Below are 19,989 nucleotides of genomic sequence, written 5' to 3' on the forward strand. Positions count from 1 at the left end.
TTTGGTAAAGTACTAAACAGCAATGTTCTTAGAGGGCAGTAGCTGCCTTATTGCTCTTATCTTATGCACAACAGTATCTACTTCAGGTATCAACAAAATCTGGGCGCCAGGTCACCGTGGCCACCAGATTCTGCTTCCTGGCGACCAGATTTGCCAGGAAGCAGAACTCCCCAGCGGGCTCCACGGTGGATTATACTGTTAGATATAAACATCCAGCACAGCAGCTGCCAGCAGAGTGGTGCACAACTCACTGTATCAGAGCAGGTCCGCGGCGCGGCTATTTAGAACTTGAGCATGGAGCTGCAGTGGTAGCGCCTGATTGGCTCGGGAGCCACCTTGACTTTTGAAATAGTCGCGCACCGGACCTGCTCTGATACAGCAGCAGCTGGGTGAGTTGTGAGCCACTCTGCTGGCTACTGCCGTGCTGGCTGTTATATTGTACAGTATAACCCACCGCGGCGCACGCTGAGCACTTGCAGCAGAGGCTGCTGCAAGTTCTCCTAATATGATAACCCACCCTGGGGACCCGCTGCTTAAGTGTCTGATGTCAAAGACACCAGAGGCTGCTGTCAGCACTCTCCGGACAGTATAAACGCTTCCAGGACCCGCTGCTCTAGGTACAGTACACAGCGCTGCTTGTATTGGAAATGAGGGGACAAGGAAAGGGAGGGGGTACTGGATACATAGGTGTACTGGGGGGGGGGGGGCATATAAACAGTGATGCCTGTCTCATCCTCCACCTCTCTCACACTGCCTCTCCCTTTCACCCATTTTCCATTGGTCTCCCTGTCACTAAATGCTTACAATCCTCTCTATGTCACACTATCTATCCCTTTCACCCACTCTTGGTCACCCTCTGCCTCTCCCTGTCAGTCACCCCCTGTTTGTCATCCTTTTTCTCTGCAAAACCCCTGCCTCTCCATGTCCACTTATACCTTCTCATCCACTATCCTGTAATGTTGCCCCAACCCCCCAACCCCCCCCCCCCCAACCCCCCAACCCCCCAACCCCCCCCCCCGCCCGTCTTTTTTTTTCTGGATCTCTCCCTGCTTGGTATCAATGTGGCATAATATGTAATGGTCATTACGGCATGTGGTATTATATGTAATGGGCATTACAGTGTGTGGCATAAGGTCTAATAGGCATTACGGTGTTTGGTCTGTGTAATGGGAATTATGGCATGTGGTAGCATATGCAATAGGCATTACGGCATGTGGCATAATGTGTAATGAGCATTGTGGCATAATATTTAACGGGTGTGTGACATGGGTAACAGGTATTATAGTTTAACTTTTTGGCACACACTGTCCCTATTGTTAGTTTTTCTGGCTCCTACACTTTTATCTTGGCTCCTAGATTTAAAAATAATTTGTCAAGCCGTGATCTACTTGATGATGGTTTCACAATAACCAGTGCAAGGGTAGAACTTTAGATCAATTGATGTTAGGCTTAGCTCTTGGTGTGATTTCGGTTGTACAAATTACAACTGGCTAGTTCATCAATGGTGTTTGCATTTGTACACTGCTGCATTCAGGATTGAAGATGAAAGTTCTGTAGCCTTTTCAAGAGTAATACGGCCTACACACATGTCGATATTAAGGCATTTTCTACACGATTTTGCTTAGTTTGGAAAAGTCGCTTAGAAAATATTCTCACATCGGTGTGTGTGTGTGTGTGTGTGTGGGGGGGGGGGGGCTATATCGACAGCAATGCGCGTCCCCGCGCATCTTTGTCACTGGCCGAGATTGATGAACAGTGTCCATCAATATCGGCAGGGTTCTCCCACCGGAGAACACTGGCGCTGTCTGCTCGCTTAGCACACAGAGCTGACAGCTCGCTCTGTGTGTGGGCTGTCACCTCTGTGTGCTGAGCAGAACGGCCCGACATAGCACAGCTAGGTCACCCTACACATACCGGCATGTGTGTAGGGCCCATTTAAGGTCCATACACACTTAAAGATTTTCATTTCAAAAGACTTTTGATAGATATATCTTTCCCCAAAGTAGTGCGTACACACTGAGCTATTTTACCCAAAGAGCAAGAGATTTTCAGGAGGCAAAAGACTTTGCTGAAAATGGGCTGGGTTTGAATTCCAAGGGTTCCATATATACAGTACATTGGTGGCAGTGGACATATAAATATATAAACATTGGTGGCAGTGTTGGCACTAATTTATGCATTGCTGGCACAGACCACCAATGTTTATATACCCACTGCCACAAATGTATATTTATTTAAATGAAAACTGCCCACGTATGTATTTATTTAAATGGCATGCGTGTACTAGACAGGGTGCGCCCCTTGAGCGACTCGGCGGCCGTCACCACATTACCCGCCAGCCCCTTCCTTGGAGAGATGCGGCCGCATAATTCCCCCGTGGAGCACCGCCGCCGCATCACCCCCCCAGTGGAGCGGGTAAGTGCCAAAACACCCCCCCCCCCCGCCTGGGGCGTCCCGTGCCCTACACTGTCCCCAGCAGATAGTGACGCACACAGCTGGCCACCAATGTTTATATTTTTATATGCCCACTGCCACCAATGTATTCATTTAAATACACCAACAATATATTGTAAATTATATTACATACCAAAATGTGGTTAATCATTGGGATCAAGTTATTTCAGTCCACTACTGGTGTACCAACTTCAAAATTTGAACAGGCTAGAATGCCTTTTTGGTGTTCTTCTTTTGCGACCAATCTGTGAATATTTGGTCATTATATTAAATATGGGGGAGAACATGGATATAAAAAGAAATCTAATGGTTTAGAGAAATGTGATAAAAATAGGAATTTAATACCTACCGGTAATTCCTTTTCACGTAGTCCTTATGGGATACTGGGAATGGTCTTAAGACATTGGGGTATTAGAGGGTATCCGCAGGAGACAGGCACATCTATAACTTTGAAGCTGGGTGTACTGGCTCCTCCCCTCTGATTCCCCTCCCAGGAACCAGTTAATGGAAAAACTGTGCCCGAAGGAGAATGTACATATGAGAGGAATAACATATATGTCACCTATGTAAACATAAGTGTGAATAGTGTGGTGAGATTTATGCCAGCACACCCGCATTCATACAAAACAATAAACAACTATAATACCACCAACTGGGTGGATTTTCTTTAACAAGGTCACTGAACTAGACCCTTGAACCAGAAGACCATAAGGTGAACTTCTGAACTTAAACAGCAGAATAAGCTGCAGCCAGACCCCCGCACGGGGCGGGCGCCCAGTATCCCATAAGGACTACGTGAAAAGGAATTACCGGTAGGTATTAAATTCCTATTTTCACTAACGTCCTTGATGGGATACTGGGAATGGTCTTAAGACATTGGGGATGTCCCAAAGCTTCCAGAAAGGGAGGGTACGTGCGGAGACTGCTGCAGTACTGCCTGCCCAAACTGGGTATCTTCTTGGGCCAAGGCATCAAACTTGTAAAATTTTACAAAGGTGTGTTGCCCCGACCATGTAGCAGCTCTACAGAGTTGCAGAGCTGACACACCCCGAGCAGCCGCCCAGGATGCGCCCACCGATCTGGTGGAATGAGCCTTTAAAACCGGAGGAGTCGGCATGCCTGCCGTCCCATAGGCTTGTTGGATTGTAGTCCTAATCCATCTAGCAATGGACTGCTTAGACGCAGGATGTCCCTTCTTTTGAGCGTCATACAGAATAAATAGACAATCTGTCTTCCTGATTCTTAACGTCCTCTGGACATACACACGCAAGACGCGCACCACATCCAGGGATACCGGAATATCCGGTGAACCAGATGCAGACGGGACCACAATTGGCTGATTTAGGTGAAAGGAAGAAATCACCTTGGGAAGAAAACGCGGGTTTGTTCTCAACTCCGCTCTATCTGAGTGGAAAATCAGATAAGGACTTTTACAGGAAAGGGCTCCCAATTCCGACACTCTCCTAGCCGAGGCTAGGGCCAAAAGGACCACTGCCTTCCAGGTGATATACCTCAACTCAATTGACTCCAATGGTTCAAACCAGGAGGATTGAAGGAAGTTTAGAACAACGTCCAAACTCCAAGGAGGTGTAGGAGGTACAAAAGGAGGCTGGATGTGAAGCACTCCCTGAAGGAAGGTCTGTACTTCCGGGATGACAGCCAATCTTCTTTGGAAGAATATGGACAGGGCCGAAATCTGTACTTTTAGTGAGCCCAGACGAAGGCCCAAATCCAATCCCGCTTGTAAGAAGCACAACAACCTATTCAGGTTGAATTTTGCAGGGGGAACCTTCTGTTCCTCACACCAACCCACGTACTTTCTCCAGATCTTGTAGTAGTGCGTGTTTGTCACCGGCTTTCTGGCCTGAATCATCGTGGTGATAACTGATGAATGCAGACCCTTCTGAGCTAAGATTTTCCGCTCAGCCTCCACGCCGACAAACGTAGCCGCCCTAAATCTTGGAAGACGCAAGGGCCTTGTGTGAGAAGATCTCTCCTTAGAGGCAGAGGCCAAGGATCCTCGATCAGCAGGCTCTGTAGGTCCGAGAACCAAGCCCTTCTTGGCCAGTCCGGAGCTACAAGAATGGCTTCCACTCCCTGACTTCGAACCCTTTTTAGAACTCTTGTCAGCAGTGGTATGGGTGGAAACAGGTACACCAAGGGAAACACCCATGGAATTGTCAGGGCGTCTATTGCCACTGCGCTGGGATCCCTGGTCCTTGTGCAGTACATGGGGACTTTGTGGTTTAACCGGGATGCCATCAGATCTATCGATGGCTGGCCCCAACGGTCCACAATTGCTGCAAACACCTGTGAATTCAGGCTCCATTCCCCGGGGTGGAGGGCGTGACGACTCAGGAAGTCCGCCTCCCAATTGTCCACACCCGGGATAAAGATGGCCGACAGAGCCACCACGTACGTTTCCGCCCAGGTCAGGATCTTGGAAGCTTCCTTCATGCAAGTCCTGCTTTTTGTGCCTCCCTGGCGATTTATGTAGGCCACAGTTGTGGCATTGTCGGACTGTATCTGGAGCGCCCGACCTTGGAGGAAATCCTGGGCTTGTAACACTGCATAGTATACAGCTCTCAGCTCCAGGATATTGATGTGGAGTCTCGCTTCCCACCGAGTCCACTGACCTTGAAAGGTTCTGTCCATGGTCACAGCACCCCATCCCTGCAGACTCGCATCTGTCGTGAGTCGCACCCAATCCTGGATGCCAAATCTCCGACCTGCAAGCAGGTTCGACTCCTGAGTCCACCATAGAAGGGACTGCCGGGACTGATGCGACAGAGAAATCCTCTTGTACATCAGGAGATGAGAGCCCGACCATTTTGCCAACAGATCCAGTTGGAACACCCTGGTGTGAAAGCGTCCGAACTGAATGGCCTCGAATGTGGCCACCATCCTGCCCAATAGCTGGATGCATTGGTGAACCGACACCTGAGGCTTTGCCAAAATCACCATCACCAGGGATTGTATGGCTTCCATCTTCTCCCGAGGGAGGAAAATCCTTTTCAACTCTGTATCCAGGAACATTCCTAGAAAGAGGATACGACGCGACGGCGTCAGGGAGGACTTGGGGATATTTAGGATCCACCCATGCTCGGATAAAATCTGCCTGGTCTTTGCTATATCCTGCAGCAGGACCTGTTCCGACCTTGCTTTGATCAGCAAGTCGTCCAGGTAAGGGATAATGTTGACACCCGACCTCCTGAGCAGTACCATCATTTCTGCCATCACCTTCGTGAACACACGCGGCGCTGATGACAGGCCGAATGGCAGCGCTCTGAATTGAAAGTGCAGATCTTTCAGCGCAAACCTCAGGAAAGCCTGATGTGGACCCCAAATTGGTATGTGGAGGTAGGCGTCCTTTACATCCAGCGATGCTAAGAACTCTCCCTCCTCCAGGGTTGCTATTACTGCCCGGAGGGACTCCATCTTGAATTTGTAAACCCTTAAAAAAGGGTTTAGAGACTTTTAAATTTAAAATGGGGCGCACCGAGCCGTCCGGCTTCGGCACGAGGAACAGATTGGAGTAGTAACCCCTTCCTTGTTCCTGCAATGGGACAGGTGTGATAACCCGTGACGTCAGCAGGCGTTGTATTGCCTGCTGCAGGTTCACTCGGTCTGCCTGTAGAGCCGGCAGACCTGATTTGAAGAACCTGTGAGGGGGAGGTTTTTCGAATTCCAGCCTGTAGCCGTTGGTAATAAGATCTCTCACCCAGGAATCCAGGTGAGAGACTGACCATACTTGGCTGAAAGCTGACAGGCGACACCCCCACCTCGCAAGTGACTCCAGGGTCGGAACCCGAGTCATGCTGCCGGCTTAGAAGCGGAGGCATTAGCGGCACGATCCTGAGATCCTGTGCTGGCGGGCTTCCTGAACCTGCCACGGCCCCCTCTGGTGGCCGAGCTGGAGCCTCTCGCCCTCTGCCTGGGCCTGGAAGGCCGAAAGGACTGAGAAGCCTGAAAGGACTGGGACGTATGGCCCTGAAAGGGACGTTTTGCGTGAGTGGAAGCCGTCGGCAGAAAAGTCGACTTGCCGGCTGTAGCCTTGGATATAAGGTCGTCAAGTTCGCTACCAAATAACTTTTCTCCCTTAAAAGGCAAACTTTCCACGCTACGTTTAGACTCTGGATCAGCTACCCACTGTCTTAACCAGAGGGCCCTGCGGCCTGAAACCGCCATTGCGGAAGAGCGAGCATTTATAGCTCCAAGCTCCTTCTGCGTGTCACACAGGATCTTTGCAGTATCCTGGATATGGCGAAGTCTCTCTCCGACCTGCGCCATTGACATATCAGCCAGCATGCCTTCCTGGATTTGAGAAGCCCATGTATAAATGGACTTGGCCATCCAACAACTGGCGAGGACAGGTCTCTGAGACGCCCCACTCGCAGTGTACATGGACTTAAGGGTAGTATCCAGTTTTTTGTCTGTACTATCCTTGAGTGTTGCTGCCCCTGGGACGGGGAGAACCACCTTCTTGGACAGTCTGGACACTGATGCATCCACAACCGGAGGCTCTTCCCACACCGCTCTAGTGGCGGGATCAAAGGGAAAATTGGACTTAAACCTTTTAGACAGTTGGAAACGCTTTTCAGGTTGTTTCCAAGCCTCCTTAAACGTCTCATCAAGGTCAACTTGTTCAGGATAAACAATTTGCTGTTTCCTTTGGGACCCAAAGAACGGGTCACCTTCCTGCATGTCAGCTAAAGGAAGGTCTAACACTTCTCTTATTGCTGTAATAAGAGGTTCTGGGCCTCTAAGAGATGACTGTGAATCAGGGATCAGAGCCCCGTCGTCCACATTATCATCTGTGTCGTCACCAGCCTGTAGATCATCATCTGAATCAGGCAACATGGCGGTCGCAGCACGCTTCCGTGACTGGCCCGTGGTGGTGCTTATATTATCCACCCGTGCGGCTAAAACTGTTAAGTCCTGCTGCACCTGTTTGGTCTGCATTGTATTTGCAGCCAATTGTGTTGACACTGCCTGCAGCATGGTTTTAATGCCTGCCGCCCATTCAGGCTCCTGTGAGTCTGATTGAGGATTAATCTGGGATGAACCCCCTGTCCCACTCGTTTGAGTGGACATGCATTCCTCACAAGTAATTTGTGAGGTGGATTTAGGCACAAACTTGCTGCTGCAAATGAGACAGGTTAACTTCCTCACCATGTTGAAGGAATGAGTAACCTTTCTTCCACAAACACACCACAATCACAATGAAATAAATATGTATATATTCAGTGTGCAGTGTATAGTAGCTATATATGTGTGAGCTCTATCACTGGAAGTGTGTAGCTTAACAAGCACGTGGGGGAGCGCTCAGATTACACTGAGGAGACCAGCACACCCTGTACAACCTGAACTCCTATTTAGGAGTTGGTAACACGCATAAACACAGAACAGTGTGATCAATTAAGCGATCTTAGCGCTAAATACACTTGCTGTTTTCTGCAGATTTCCTCTGTCCCACACCTCACCGCTGAGGAGTGTATCTGGAGACAGTAATGGCGCCCAGGGAGAAGCAGGAAGTAGTGTATGCGCGCTCAGAGCTCTGGCCTCGCTCCGCTGAAGCCCCGCCCCCCTGTGATGGCGCAGGGGCTTCACTGATCTTTATACTGGCGCTGGCTGTCAGTTTTAATGGCGCCCTTACACTGAACAGCGTTTTATAGTGGGATCTGCCCTGGTAGCCCAGGGACTGTCACCCGCAGCCAGTTTGTGACAGGGGGTCTGCGCAGCCCCTGTGCAGGGTACCGCGTCTGCCGCCGCCGCCATCTTGCCGCACAATGAGCCGGGGTACCCCACTGTGGGGACCCCGGTTTCTACTCACCACAGACGTCTTCGGACTGTGTCAGGAGTGTGCGGCATGCTGGGGGTGAGTATCACTGCAGCGCAATGCCCGTGAGTACAAACACCCTCTCAGGACAGTGGTCCTGCAGCAGGGACAGCTCGGTACCTTAAGAGGCCTGCAGCTGAACCCTCCTCAACTGACTCCCACGAAGCAGGGATACTGTGAAGTCCAACACAGTAACCCCAAAATAATAAAAGAAAATAAACTGAAGACAAACTCTCTGGAGCTCCAGCAGTGTGCATCCTCTCCTGAGGGCACATTTTTCTAAACTGGTTCCTGGGAGGGGAATCAGAGGGGAGGAGCCAGTACACCCAGCTTCAAAGTTATAGATGTGCCTGTCTCCTGCGGATACCCTCTAATACCCCAATGTCTTAAGACCATTCCCAGTATCCCATCAAGGACGTTAGTGAAAAGGTATTCATACATACCAATATGGATAAATACTACAGATAAACCAGAGCAATTTCTAGACGGAGACTTACAATATCTGTGTCTCCCACAGGTAGACCCTAGAGAATTACATAGTGATTACTGAAATGTTTTTGTCAGTTCAATACATCCAAAATTTGTGTGGGAGTGGGATAAATATATAAACACCCAATCCAGTCAAAAAATTTACAGAAAGCATAAATTGATGAAGGTGGTATATACAAACACCCAAACGAAAATATCGGTTACAAGCAGCTTCTATACATAAAGAAGCATATTCTATGGAGAAAACTTCAGAAGTTAACCTACCTCTCAAAGAGTGTATCTGGTATAGATCCTTCACAGACTGCATATGTCAGCCATTGGACTGGCCTGATATATATAGTGAGCTGTGTGTGATGTCACTTCCTGTGGGTGGATCAGACGAAAAATGCCTCAATTTGGCTAAAATTCTATGGATATATGAAAGATACCTACTGGCCATTGGTATAACCGAATAATATACAACACATGGGCTAAATGAAATACTTTTTATTGAATGTTGGAGGGAGGGCTGTAAAGCTGATAATGGCCCAAAGAGTCCTGGCGTGCGTTCCACTACACGTCACATCCGTTTTCGGGATCTGACGATGTCTGTGGAAGCATATATATATATATATTATATTGGTGCATTTAATGAATTCATTGGTGGCAGTGGGCAGAATAATATAACATTGGTGGCCAGCAGGGTGTTTGCAGGGAGCAGTGCTGTCTGCTCCGTATTTAGCAAGGCTGGGGGTGGGGCTAGCCTGGCCAGGGAGCAGGGCTCTGCAGCAGCATCCAGCCGGCTCACCAGACAGAGCACAGGGTGAGTATAGACAGGCGAGGGGGTGGGGGGCGGTCCGCAGGGCTGAAAGTGGTTAATCTTTCAGCCCGGCAGGCGTACACACATGGCGATGATGGATGAAAAACCATCCATCATCGCCACATCTGCTGGTAAAACCAGCAGATGAACCACTTTCCTAGCGATGTCACGGGAGCTAGTCGGCAATCTCCGGGGTATACACACTGGACGATTTTCAGCCGAAAATCGCTCAAAACGGCTGTTTTGACCGATTTTCAGCTGAAAATTGTCAAGTGTGTACGGGCCTTAACAGGGCATACACATTTAGATGTTTGCTTAGCGATATGTGCTAAGTGATATAGGGTAGGAAATTTCCCTTTAACTTTCAAGTGTCTAGATCTCCCATACACAAATAGCAATGTATGTTAAGTGATCTGCGCTAACCAATGTTTTCTATGCACTTGCTAGGCAATCCAACTACATTTTGCCAGCTAAAGATCTGAGCCAGCGATGGTGATGCACGGGACCATGCATTACTCATGAGAGTAATACGTCGAGATTAAATAGAAACATAGAATTTGACGGCAGATAAGAACCACTTGGCCCATCTAGTCTGCCCCTTTTTTTAAACATGTTTCCTCAAACCATATTTGATCCTTATTTTTTTGTAAGGATATCAATATGCTTATCCCAAGCATGTTTAAATTGTACTACTGTATTTGCGTCTACCACCTCTGTTGGGAGGCTATTCCACTTATCTACTACTCTTTCTGTGAAAAAATTCTTCCTCGCATTTCCCCTGAATCTTCCTCCCTCTAGTTTCAGTGCATGTCCTCGTGTTCTGTTGCTCCTCTTTCTGTGAAGAATGTCTCCCACCTGTACCTTGTTAAAGCCCTTGATATATTTGAAAGTTTCTATCATGTCCCCCCTTTCCCTTCTCTGCTCTAAAGTATACATATTAAGATCTTTTAGTCTTTCCTGGTACGTTTTGTGATGTAGGCCATGCACCATTTTAGTTGCTCTTCTTTGTACAGTCTCTAATGTATTTATATCCTTCTGGAGATATGGCCTCCAGAACTGAACACAATACTCTAGGTGAGGTCGTACCAATGACCTATACAGTGGCATTATTACTTCTTTCTTTCTACTGCTGATACCTCTCCCTATGCAACCAAGCATCGGACTTGCCTTCTTCATTGCTTTGTTACATTGCCTACCTGCTTTTAAGTCCCCTGAAATAGTGACACCTAGATCCCTCTCTTCCTCAGTAGTTTCCATTATAGTGCCATTTATACTATATTGAGTCTTTGGATTTCTGAGACCCAAGTGCATGATTTTGCATTTTTTGGCATTAAACTGTAGTTGCCATTCTCTTGACCATTTCTCTAATCTGCCTAGATCCTCAATCATTTGTTTTACCCCTCCTGGTGTGTCTACCCTGTTGCATACCTTTGTGTCATCTGCAAAAAGGCACATTTTACCCTCAATTCCATTTGCAATATCACCAATAAAGATATTAAAAAGCACCGGTCCAAGTACAGATCCCTGGGGTACTCCACTTGTAACCTTTCCCTCCTTTGACTGTACTCCGTTTACTACAACTCTCTGTTTTCTGTCCTGCAACCACGCTCTTATCCATTCAACTATCTTAGAATCCAATCCCAAGCTTTCAAGTTTAACAGTCTGCGATGTGGGACAGTGTCAAAAGCTTTACTAAAGTCTAGATAAGCTACATCTACAGCCCCACCTTGATCTATTACTTTAGTCACCCAGTCAAAAAAGTCAATAAGATTTGTTTGACATGATCTTCCCCCAGTAAACCCATGCTGTTTTGGATCCTGTAAATTGCTGGTTTTGAGATATTCTACAACTCTTTGTTTTAAGAGTGTTTCCATCAATTTCCCTACTACTGATGTAAGGCTCACTGGTCGATAGTTGCTTACCTCTTCCTTGCTTCCACTTTTGTGCAGTGGGACTACATTCGCTGTTTTCCAGTCCTCTGGGATTACTCCAGTAGCTAGTGACTGGTTGAATAATTCTGTTATTGGTTTTACCAGCTCCCCTTTAAGCTCTTTTAGTATCCTTGGATGTATCCCATCTGGCCCCATTGATTTATCCACTTTCAGTTTTGAGAGTTCTGTGAGGACTTTCTCCTCTGTAAATGTACTTGTCTCTCCCTCAGATTTCTGACTATACTTGCAACTTAACTGTGGCCCCTTCCCCTCTCTTTCAGCAGTGAATACTGAGCAGAAATACTTGCTACTTCTTTTGCAAACCACAATGGCTTTCTTTTTCTTGTGTTTTTCCTAACTCTTTTGACACAAAGTTCTGTTGCTTTTAGAATTGCACTTTTTAATTTTTCCCACTTATCCTGCACTCCTTCCAAGTTCTTCCACTCTGCCAAAGAATCCCTTACAGAGTTTCCCATCTCTACAAAATCAGCCTTCCTAAAATCTAACACCTTTGTTTTTGTGTGCGATGAGTCAGTCTCTGTCTTTATTTTGAACCATACTGCTTGATGGTCACTGGATCCCAGATTTTCACCCACATTTATGTCAGATATTCTGTCACCATTTGTAAGTATTAAGTCTAATATTGCGTCCTTACGAGTGGGCTCCCTCACCAATTGCTGGAGGGATGCTCCTTGCAAGGAATTCAGCATGTCCCTACTTCTGGTGGAACTTGCAACAGGCTGCTCCCAGTTTACATCAGGTAGATTAAAGTCTCCCATGATTATCACCTCTCCTTTTAATGCCATTTTATTGATGTCCTGCAATAGGCTCTTGTCTAGTTCCTCTTCCTGACCTGGTGATTGCTTAGAAAGGAGGCAAAAATTGCCCTCTGTGTAAGGCCCTTTATGTACATCGGGCTTTGGAAATGTTTTTTATTATTTACTTTTGAAATAGGGCAGGGTCAACCAAATGCACACCCGACTGCCAACAACGAAAGCTGGGTTCACAGACATTTTTTAAAACAATAGGCAAAATAATATTTGGTACTTGTTTCCTAGCACGGCCACAACGATCTTGATCGGGGGCATCGCAGGTAAAAAAATTGCGTCGGTCGCTTCGCATGCGGGCTAAAAAATCGCATGCGATGCGACCGACGCGATGCCCGCGATTTCCCATAGGGAACAATGTAAAATGCCTCAATTTAACCAAATCAACATAGGGAACAATGTTAAATGGGCCAGAGAAGCCAAAAAAAACCCCTGACCAGTGAAATGGCCCCCCAAAAATAGTTAACGCCACCCCACGATCAACGTCAACCCGAAGCGTGGCGAGCGCAGCGAGCCCACGAGGGGCGGCGGTATGCGTCCTCCGACCTTTTCATACCCCCACTATCCACGTCGGCGTGGAGTTGAGAATAGATTAGTGTGGCGAGCGCAGCGAGCCACCGAGCCCGAAGCATGGCGAGCCCCACGAGGGGACGCGGATACCTTCACCGGTAAACGCGTCCCTTCGCGGGCTTCACAGGTATCCGCGTGCGCTCGCCACGCTTCGGGCTCGGTGGCTCGCTGCGCTCGCCACACTAATCTATTCTCAACTCCACGCCGACGTGGATAGTGGGGGTATGAAAAGGTCAGAGGACGCGTACCGCTGCCTGCGCTCGCCACGCTTCGGGTTGACGTTGATCGTGGGGTGGCGTTAACTATTTTTGGGGGGCCATTTCGCTGGTCTGGGGGTTTTTTGGGGTTCTCTTTAACAATTTAACATTGTTCCCTATGTTGATTTGGTTAAATTGAGGCATTTTACATTGTTCCCTATGGGAAATCGACGGCACCGCGTCGGTCGCATCGTGGACCATTAAAAATTACCCGCGATGCCCGCGATTGTGGACGTGCTAGGAAACAAGTACCTAATATTTTGTGCATATCGTCTAGTGCAGTGGTTCCCAAACCTTTTTGAACCACTGCGCCCTAGAATATAAGAATATTTCTCACTGCACCCCTAGGTCAAAAGTTTATTTTTGATAAATTTAGAAAAAATATTAAAATTAAGTAAATTGTGTTAATAGGTCATCCTTAGGATAAATTATGTAGTAAGGAAACATATAAGCTTTTGTTTGCCATATATTTTATGATAGGCAAAACCGGAGTTGGTGGCTGCCAATTGCTTTGCCCATAACTATTATAAATTTTCCCAGACCACCAATCCAAGGCACCCCTGCAAGTGTCCCAAGGCACCCCAGGGTACCTAGGCACACAGTTTGGGAACCACTGGTCTAGTGTTTACACACGTAGGGTGAAATTTAATAGGATGAGAGATTCAGAAAGTGAGAGATTTGGTAAGAAATCTCCAGTTTTTTAAAAGCGGCAATCATTTACACTGCAAGAGGAAACTGGTTTTGCATTGCAAAAACGATTGCGCTTTAAAAAAAACTGGAGATTTCTTACCAAATCTCTCACTTTCTGAATCTCTCATCCTATTAAATCTCACCCTAGATTGCTTACAATGTGCACTCCTGCAGTATGTGGCAGACCTCATCTGTCATTTGTACATGTAGTAAAATCCTGACTATGGGCCTTATTCTGGTTCACTCCTACTGGCAAAATTCTTCTTAGATGAACAAAACCATGTGCACTGCGGGGGTGGGGGGGGGCAGATGTAAAATGTGCAGAGAGAATTAGATTTGGGCGAGTTATTTTGTTTCTGTGCAGGGAAAATACTGACTGCTTTATTTTTACACTGCAATATAGCTCTATAGCCCTGTACACACGCTTAGATTTGCTTTAGATTTGATGTTAGATTCGATTTTCTATTAGATCTGACATTAGATCTGTACTTTTGCATTCGATTCCATTTCGAAATGTAGGCACAATGTACTCATTGGATCGAATTCGAGATTCTTGGCTGCACAGTAGATTTTTCAATTCAAATTTGAGAAAACGGGAGCGCGCATCGAATCGAATGTAGATCGAAAGTGTCCTAAAAACCATTCGATGTGGACTCAATTTTGCTTCTATAAGCAAAATCGAATCGAAAACAGGGAAAAATCCAAGCATGCGTACACAGCTTAACTTTGAAGTAAAAGCCCACCCAAATCTAACTCTCTATGCACAAGTAACATCTACCCCACCTGCAGTGCACATCGTTTTGTCCAGCTTAGAAGGAATTTTCCAGATGGAGTGAACTAAAATAAGGGCCTATATCATCACCTACAGTACGCTCTTGAATGTGGCCAATGAATGATCTTGTTTGCAATAATATTTAATGTCTACTCTATGAACTATATCATTGACAGCCAGTTCAACGGAATTGTTATTTATATAGCGCACACATATTCCGCAGCGGTTTACAGAGAATATGTGACCATGCACATCCGTCCCAGCCCCCAATGGAGCAATCTATATTCTGTCAAAGTCGTGTTGCATCCAAGCTGCACTAGCATACTCTGGCCGCCATTTTGATCCGCATATTTACGTAAATCATGTATAGAAGCAAGTAGGAATATTGTGCGAACTCAGAGGGCAGCCATACTAATACACATAGACCTATATTTCACAATCACAAATAAAAAACAGTTATATGGTTTAATATCGCAACACATAGTATTAATGTTAATACACGATTTCCCCAGGACATATTTAGTATCTATGTCAGGCATTCCCAACCATGATCTATGTGATCAGCCTCTCACACGCAACTCTCTGGTGTTTGTTTGAAAGGGTGTGGTATAGGGTCCCGACTGGCCGGACTCAGACAGCATGGCAAGCGAAACAATCCCCTTTCGGACTCGCTACACTCGCCACCTATTCTATTCTCCCTCTATGGGGATCGTGGACCCCCACGAGGGAGAATAGCCGGTGGTCATCCGGAACACGTCTGTCGGTGTTTTAACAGTCAGGATCCCGACGTCTGGTAAATGACTGTTGGGATCCCGACTGCCGGGACCCCGCACGGCACCCGTTTGAAAAGCGCAGCATTTACCATTCAGAAGTTCTGGACATTATATCTATTCGCCTATACATTGCCACGAGGAAGGGCTCACAAGGAAAATCCAGTTGAAACCAGATACACAGCAGGAACCCCTAGACAAAGCCTTGAACAAAGAACCAGCTGTGTATCTTTACTGTACCAATCAGGTAGATCGAAACCTGACCTCTTGACCAATGAATAACTTTATTGTATCCCATTATGTGGACCCTATATAATGCTGCACATGGACTCAGGACATTCTATTCTATTCCACTGTGCTCAGGATTTAGAATACAGTGCCCCAGTCCAGGGGGGGGGGGGGGGGCGCCTGCGTGTGAGAGAGACGGTAACTGTACTTTTCAAATTGTTTGTAGTTGTATTTAAGCTGAGTTGTACTTGCATTTGTTTTTCCCGTTTCATTAGTTATTGAATTATTAAGAATTGAATACTGTGTTATACTCGGTTACTCCTTTTTTCCATTAGGGACTTAACACATACGGTGAAGGACTTTGTACCCTAACTCCAAATTTATACTAAGTCTCGAATAATTTATGTGCAATAAGCGGAAGGGTTTACTGTAACGATACCTGGTACATTGAGTGTGTTTAAGTAGGTAGTACTGGTAAGGATACTGCAATAAGGGTATCGGTGTATCGTGAGATATGCAGACAAGGTACACTATGTAAACTGTGAAACTTAGTATCCATTGGTTTCAGATTTATTAGGATTTAACAATTCCCTACCACATGTTCACGCACAAAGACTCATTCTAGGGTTAATTTTGTTGGGAGCCAATTGGACTACCCGTATATTTTTGTTAGAGGAAACCCAAATGACATTGCATCATTGTCATCTAGTCCCTTATTCTGATTGACTCACAAGGCTGCCTTGGGAGTCCCCCAGATGCCACCCACAAACTGCTGCCCACTGATGGCAGCTGCCCGCACCACTGGACAATTTGCATAGAATCGCCCATGAATGCAGTTTCCATGAGCTCTCCGCCCCACGCCACCTGGCCGCACTGCTAGGTGTGGGAAGGATGGTGAACATGTAGTTGGCCATGCCTGTTCTCACCGTGCATCTGCGCCTGCGCAGTTGCAAAACATCGGTCCCCCGTGCGAACACACTTGGGACGGATGGAAAAACAAAAACTCTCTAATGTGGACCCGGCTATAGAGATTTACATACTTTCGTTGATGAATAAACTTCAACTTTATTCATGGTGATCAATAAATTTATCAAGTGTCCAATTTATTAAAATCTTTTTTCAGAACTTAAGGTCCACACACACTCCACAATTATGCCCAGCCTGTATGGACAGTGATTATCGCTATCATCGCTGGGGAAAGCCACTCAATTCACACACACTGAGCAGCTTTCCCCCTGTCCAGCGATGTTAGCGGGGGACTATGCAAAGCCGTCCTCAATGCCGCTCATCTGTTGGTAATACCAGCAGATGAGTGGCTTTCCCAGCGATGATGCAGGAGCGCACAGCGGCGTTCACCGCCGGCCCATACACACTGGAAGGCTTTGAGATGAAAGCCTCTGAAACTTGCTGTTTTGAGCGGCTTTCAGCTCAAAGTTACCCAGTTTATATGGGCCTTTAAACATCTAAACAAATTTAAGGTCACGTTTAGAGAGAAATTCAGAATATTGCAAAGGTTTGTAGCACCATTGTAGATGTAGTAAGAAATGGTAACTTTTACAAGGACACGATCATGATCACTATTCTTGTGATCGTGATGTTCTACAAGGTCGCAAGTATAGAGGGGATGTAGAATCCCAAACACAGGTTTGCTGGGGAGGGTGAGGCTGTGGGAGTGAAGGGTTGGTTTAGTTGCTTGTTTCTGGCAGGATTATGGTAGTCAGGATGCCAGTTTTTGACCATCAGCATCATAACTGCCGGTATCCTGTACCCAACCCATATATAGGACTGCAGTACTCTGCAAATTAGTAGCAAACTAGCTTTAACCAACTACAGGTTGAGTCACCAACATCCAAAATTCTGAGATATATATATATTTTTTGTTAACGTGACATATAACCCTTTCACACAAATACGGTGCGGTGTGAAAGCACCAAAAGGAAAAATCAGGGCCCAGCAACCCGGCATTCCGATTCGGGTTAAAAGAAGGGTTTTACCTGGGTCGGACCCGGGTTGCTGGGCAGTGTAATACCGCTTTCAGACCGCACTCTAGACCCGGGTTATTGCCGTGTTCTTGCGGCCCCAACACGGGTCAAGGTGCGGTCTGAAAAGGCCACCACGGGTAGAGCAACACGGGTGTTCAACCCTGGTATTGACCAGGGTTGAACACGGCTATGACCAGTGTCAAGTGCAGTGCGAACGGGTGCCTGGGTCGAGCGACCCGTGTCCCGTTCACAGTATGGAGGAGGCAGCACTGTCAGCTCCAAGTACTGCCTCCTCCCGAGCCCCCGATGACGCGCTGCCGCCCAGCTCTGCCCCATGTGACGTCACCGACTCGGCAATATGCCGTGTCGGAACTTTCAGACCGCAATGCCGTGTTGCTCTGGGGATGGGACCCGTGTCCTAATCCCGTGTGCAACACGGCATTTGCGGTCTGAAAGTAGTATTAATGGGTAGCCCAGGTCAAGTAGGACTCGGATCGGGTCCCGCTCACAGTATAGGGAGGAGGCAGCATTCGTTCCAAGCGCAGCCTCCTCCCAGCCCTCCGATGAAGTGCCTCTGTTCTCCTCCGGCCCTGTGTGACATCAGCGACCCAGCTTATTGATACGTCTCTGAGGGGCGCTTCACCTCGCAAATGCCTGGACGGAGCCGTCTCCAAATCCCTGGGGCAACCTGGAATTTGCGACGTGAAAGGGGTAAAAGTGACACATTCAATTTCTGATGTGAACTTACATAAAAAAACTTTAACAAAATAAGACAAAACAAATATTGGAAAAGCTGCAACAATGAGAATCAAAATAAAGAGAGATCAAAACAGGACAAATCCCAAGAGACATGTGGCTAATATTGCCAAACTTGAACTTTTCTACTTGTGTCAATGGATACACTACTGCTGTTTCATTTAAGCAATTTTATTTTTCATCCATAGAGGTATATACAGTGTACCATAACAGTTCACCACATCTAGTAGGCCTTTCGACAGGCAATATACTTTTTATATGAAAATGATACAACCCTCCTTGCAATACGGTGAATATGTATATAAAACGCCAACAAAACAAATTCCCTTTTTATTTTACATAGTATTTGAAATAGGACACTAATAATACAGTAAGTGGACATACACCATGTGATTGCCCACTAAAGCAGGTACAGCAGTGAGGCTGTCACACAGGAAGGCTCAGCACTTGTTATGCTGGAGAGCCCAAACAGCAGGACACCTCCACATGGCAAAGTTAACAACAACAAATGTGAGGCAGCGGCCAAAATAAGCAGATGTCACATCACAGCCAGAGACAAGCGGTGCTGTGCGGTAGTGTCACCCGTGCCCTGCGTATAGTAGCACCTGCCAGGCCTGGCCAGCAGCAGCACCACCAGCTCAATGCACAGGAAAGATGCTGGGGGTCGGTGACAGTCCGGGGAGAGCTCCCGGTGCAGGCATGTCAGAGATGCTGCGATGTGGTGACACCAGGCTGTGACAGGCCTGCAGCGGATGCCCCCACAGCTGCCAGATCTCCCCAACCCCCACCAGTTTGCCGACCTACTGCCGTCTCCCTTCTCTCCGGTACAGGTGGCCGCCCCCTTCTCTGCCCCTGCCAGTTGGCCGTGGTCTCAGCCTCTGCAGCCACATCTACACCAACCTACCCTAGTGCCCGCCGCCTTGCTTACCCGTGCCGCCCGGGTGATGCTCAAGTCCTTCATCACCTCCTCGAACGCTGCCGTCTCCTCCGCCTGCTTCTGGTTGTGGAGTGCGATTTTCTCACTGAATTTCCGCGGATTGTTTGAGGTCGCCATCTTCCCTCCTCCTCAGTATGCGCGCTCCCGCACTGGACGTGACGTCGCACTGAGGTGGGTGACGTCACGGCGGGCGCGCTCCCAGTCAGGCTCATATACAGTATACTGTCAGTGACAGTGTCACAGACTCACACACTAATCCTCCCACTGCTGTGATGCGCTGAAGCTGCTGGTGCTACAGCGATGGGCATCGTGCTGCCGCCCAGTGTTTAAAGTGGTCATGGAGAGGTGGTGGAAGTCCCTGTCCCCCCCCCCCGTGGACCCTCTAGAGAGAGTGCAGGGGATGCAATTTTTATGGGGCACAATGACTTGTGGTGACACCAAGGCAATCCCAATGCATACCTCCCAACAGTCCAGATTTTAGCGGGACAGTCCCGGATACATACCTCCCAACAGTCCCGATTGTCAGGGCCTGTCCCGCTGTCCCACCCGCGGGCGGCAGTGTCCCGCGGTGTGGGGGGGGCTGTTGGGAGTCCCCGTCAGCTGCTAAGCAGCGGGGAATAAACGCTGTGTGCATGCGCACAGCGTCTATTCCCGTAGCCAGGGGGCTGGGGGCATGGCTAGAGGCTCA

General features: G+C 47.6%; 1 protein-coding gene across 2 annotated transcripts in view; it reads right to left on the bottom strand.

Moving 5' to 3' along the window:
* The window catches only part of CRTC1 (CREB regulated transcription coactivator 1), a 158,001-nt gene extending 138,529 nt beyond the window's left edge, over nt 1-19,472 (bottom strand). Inside the window, exon 1 of one of the 2 annotated variants that reach the window (XM_083179396.1) lies at nt 19,293-19,472. In XM_083179396.1, coding sequence (XP_083035522.1) covers nt 19,293-19,418 — 126 coding nt within the window. In that variant the 5' untranslated portion in view covers nt 19,419-19,472. The remainder of the gene's footprint in view (nt 1-19,292) is intronic. The other variant, XM_083179397.1, reaches the window with a different exon arrangement.
* Between the last annotated feature and the right edge of the window lie 517 nt (nt 19,473-19,989).

The sequence above is a fragment of the Crinia signifera genome, chromosome 1 (genome assembly GCF_055691185.1).
Source record: "Crinia signifera chromosome 1, ASM5569118v1, whole genome shotgun sequence".
Classification (NCBI taxonomy): domain Eukaryota; kingdom Metazoa; phylum Chordata; class Amphibia; order Anura; family Myobatrachidae; genus Crinia; species Crinia signifera.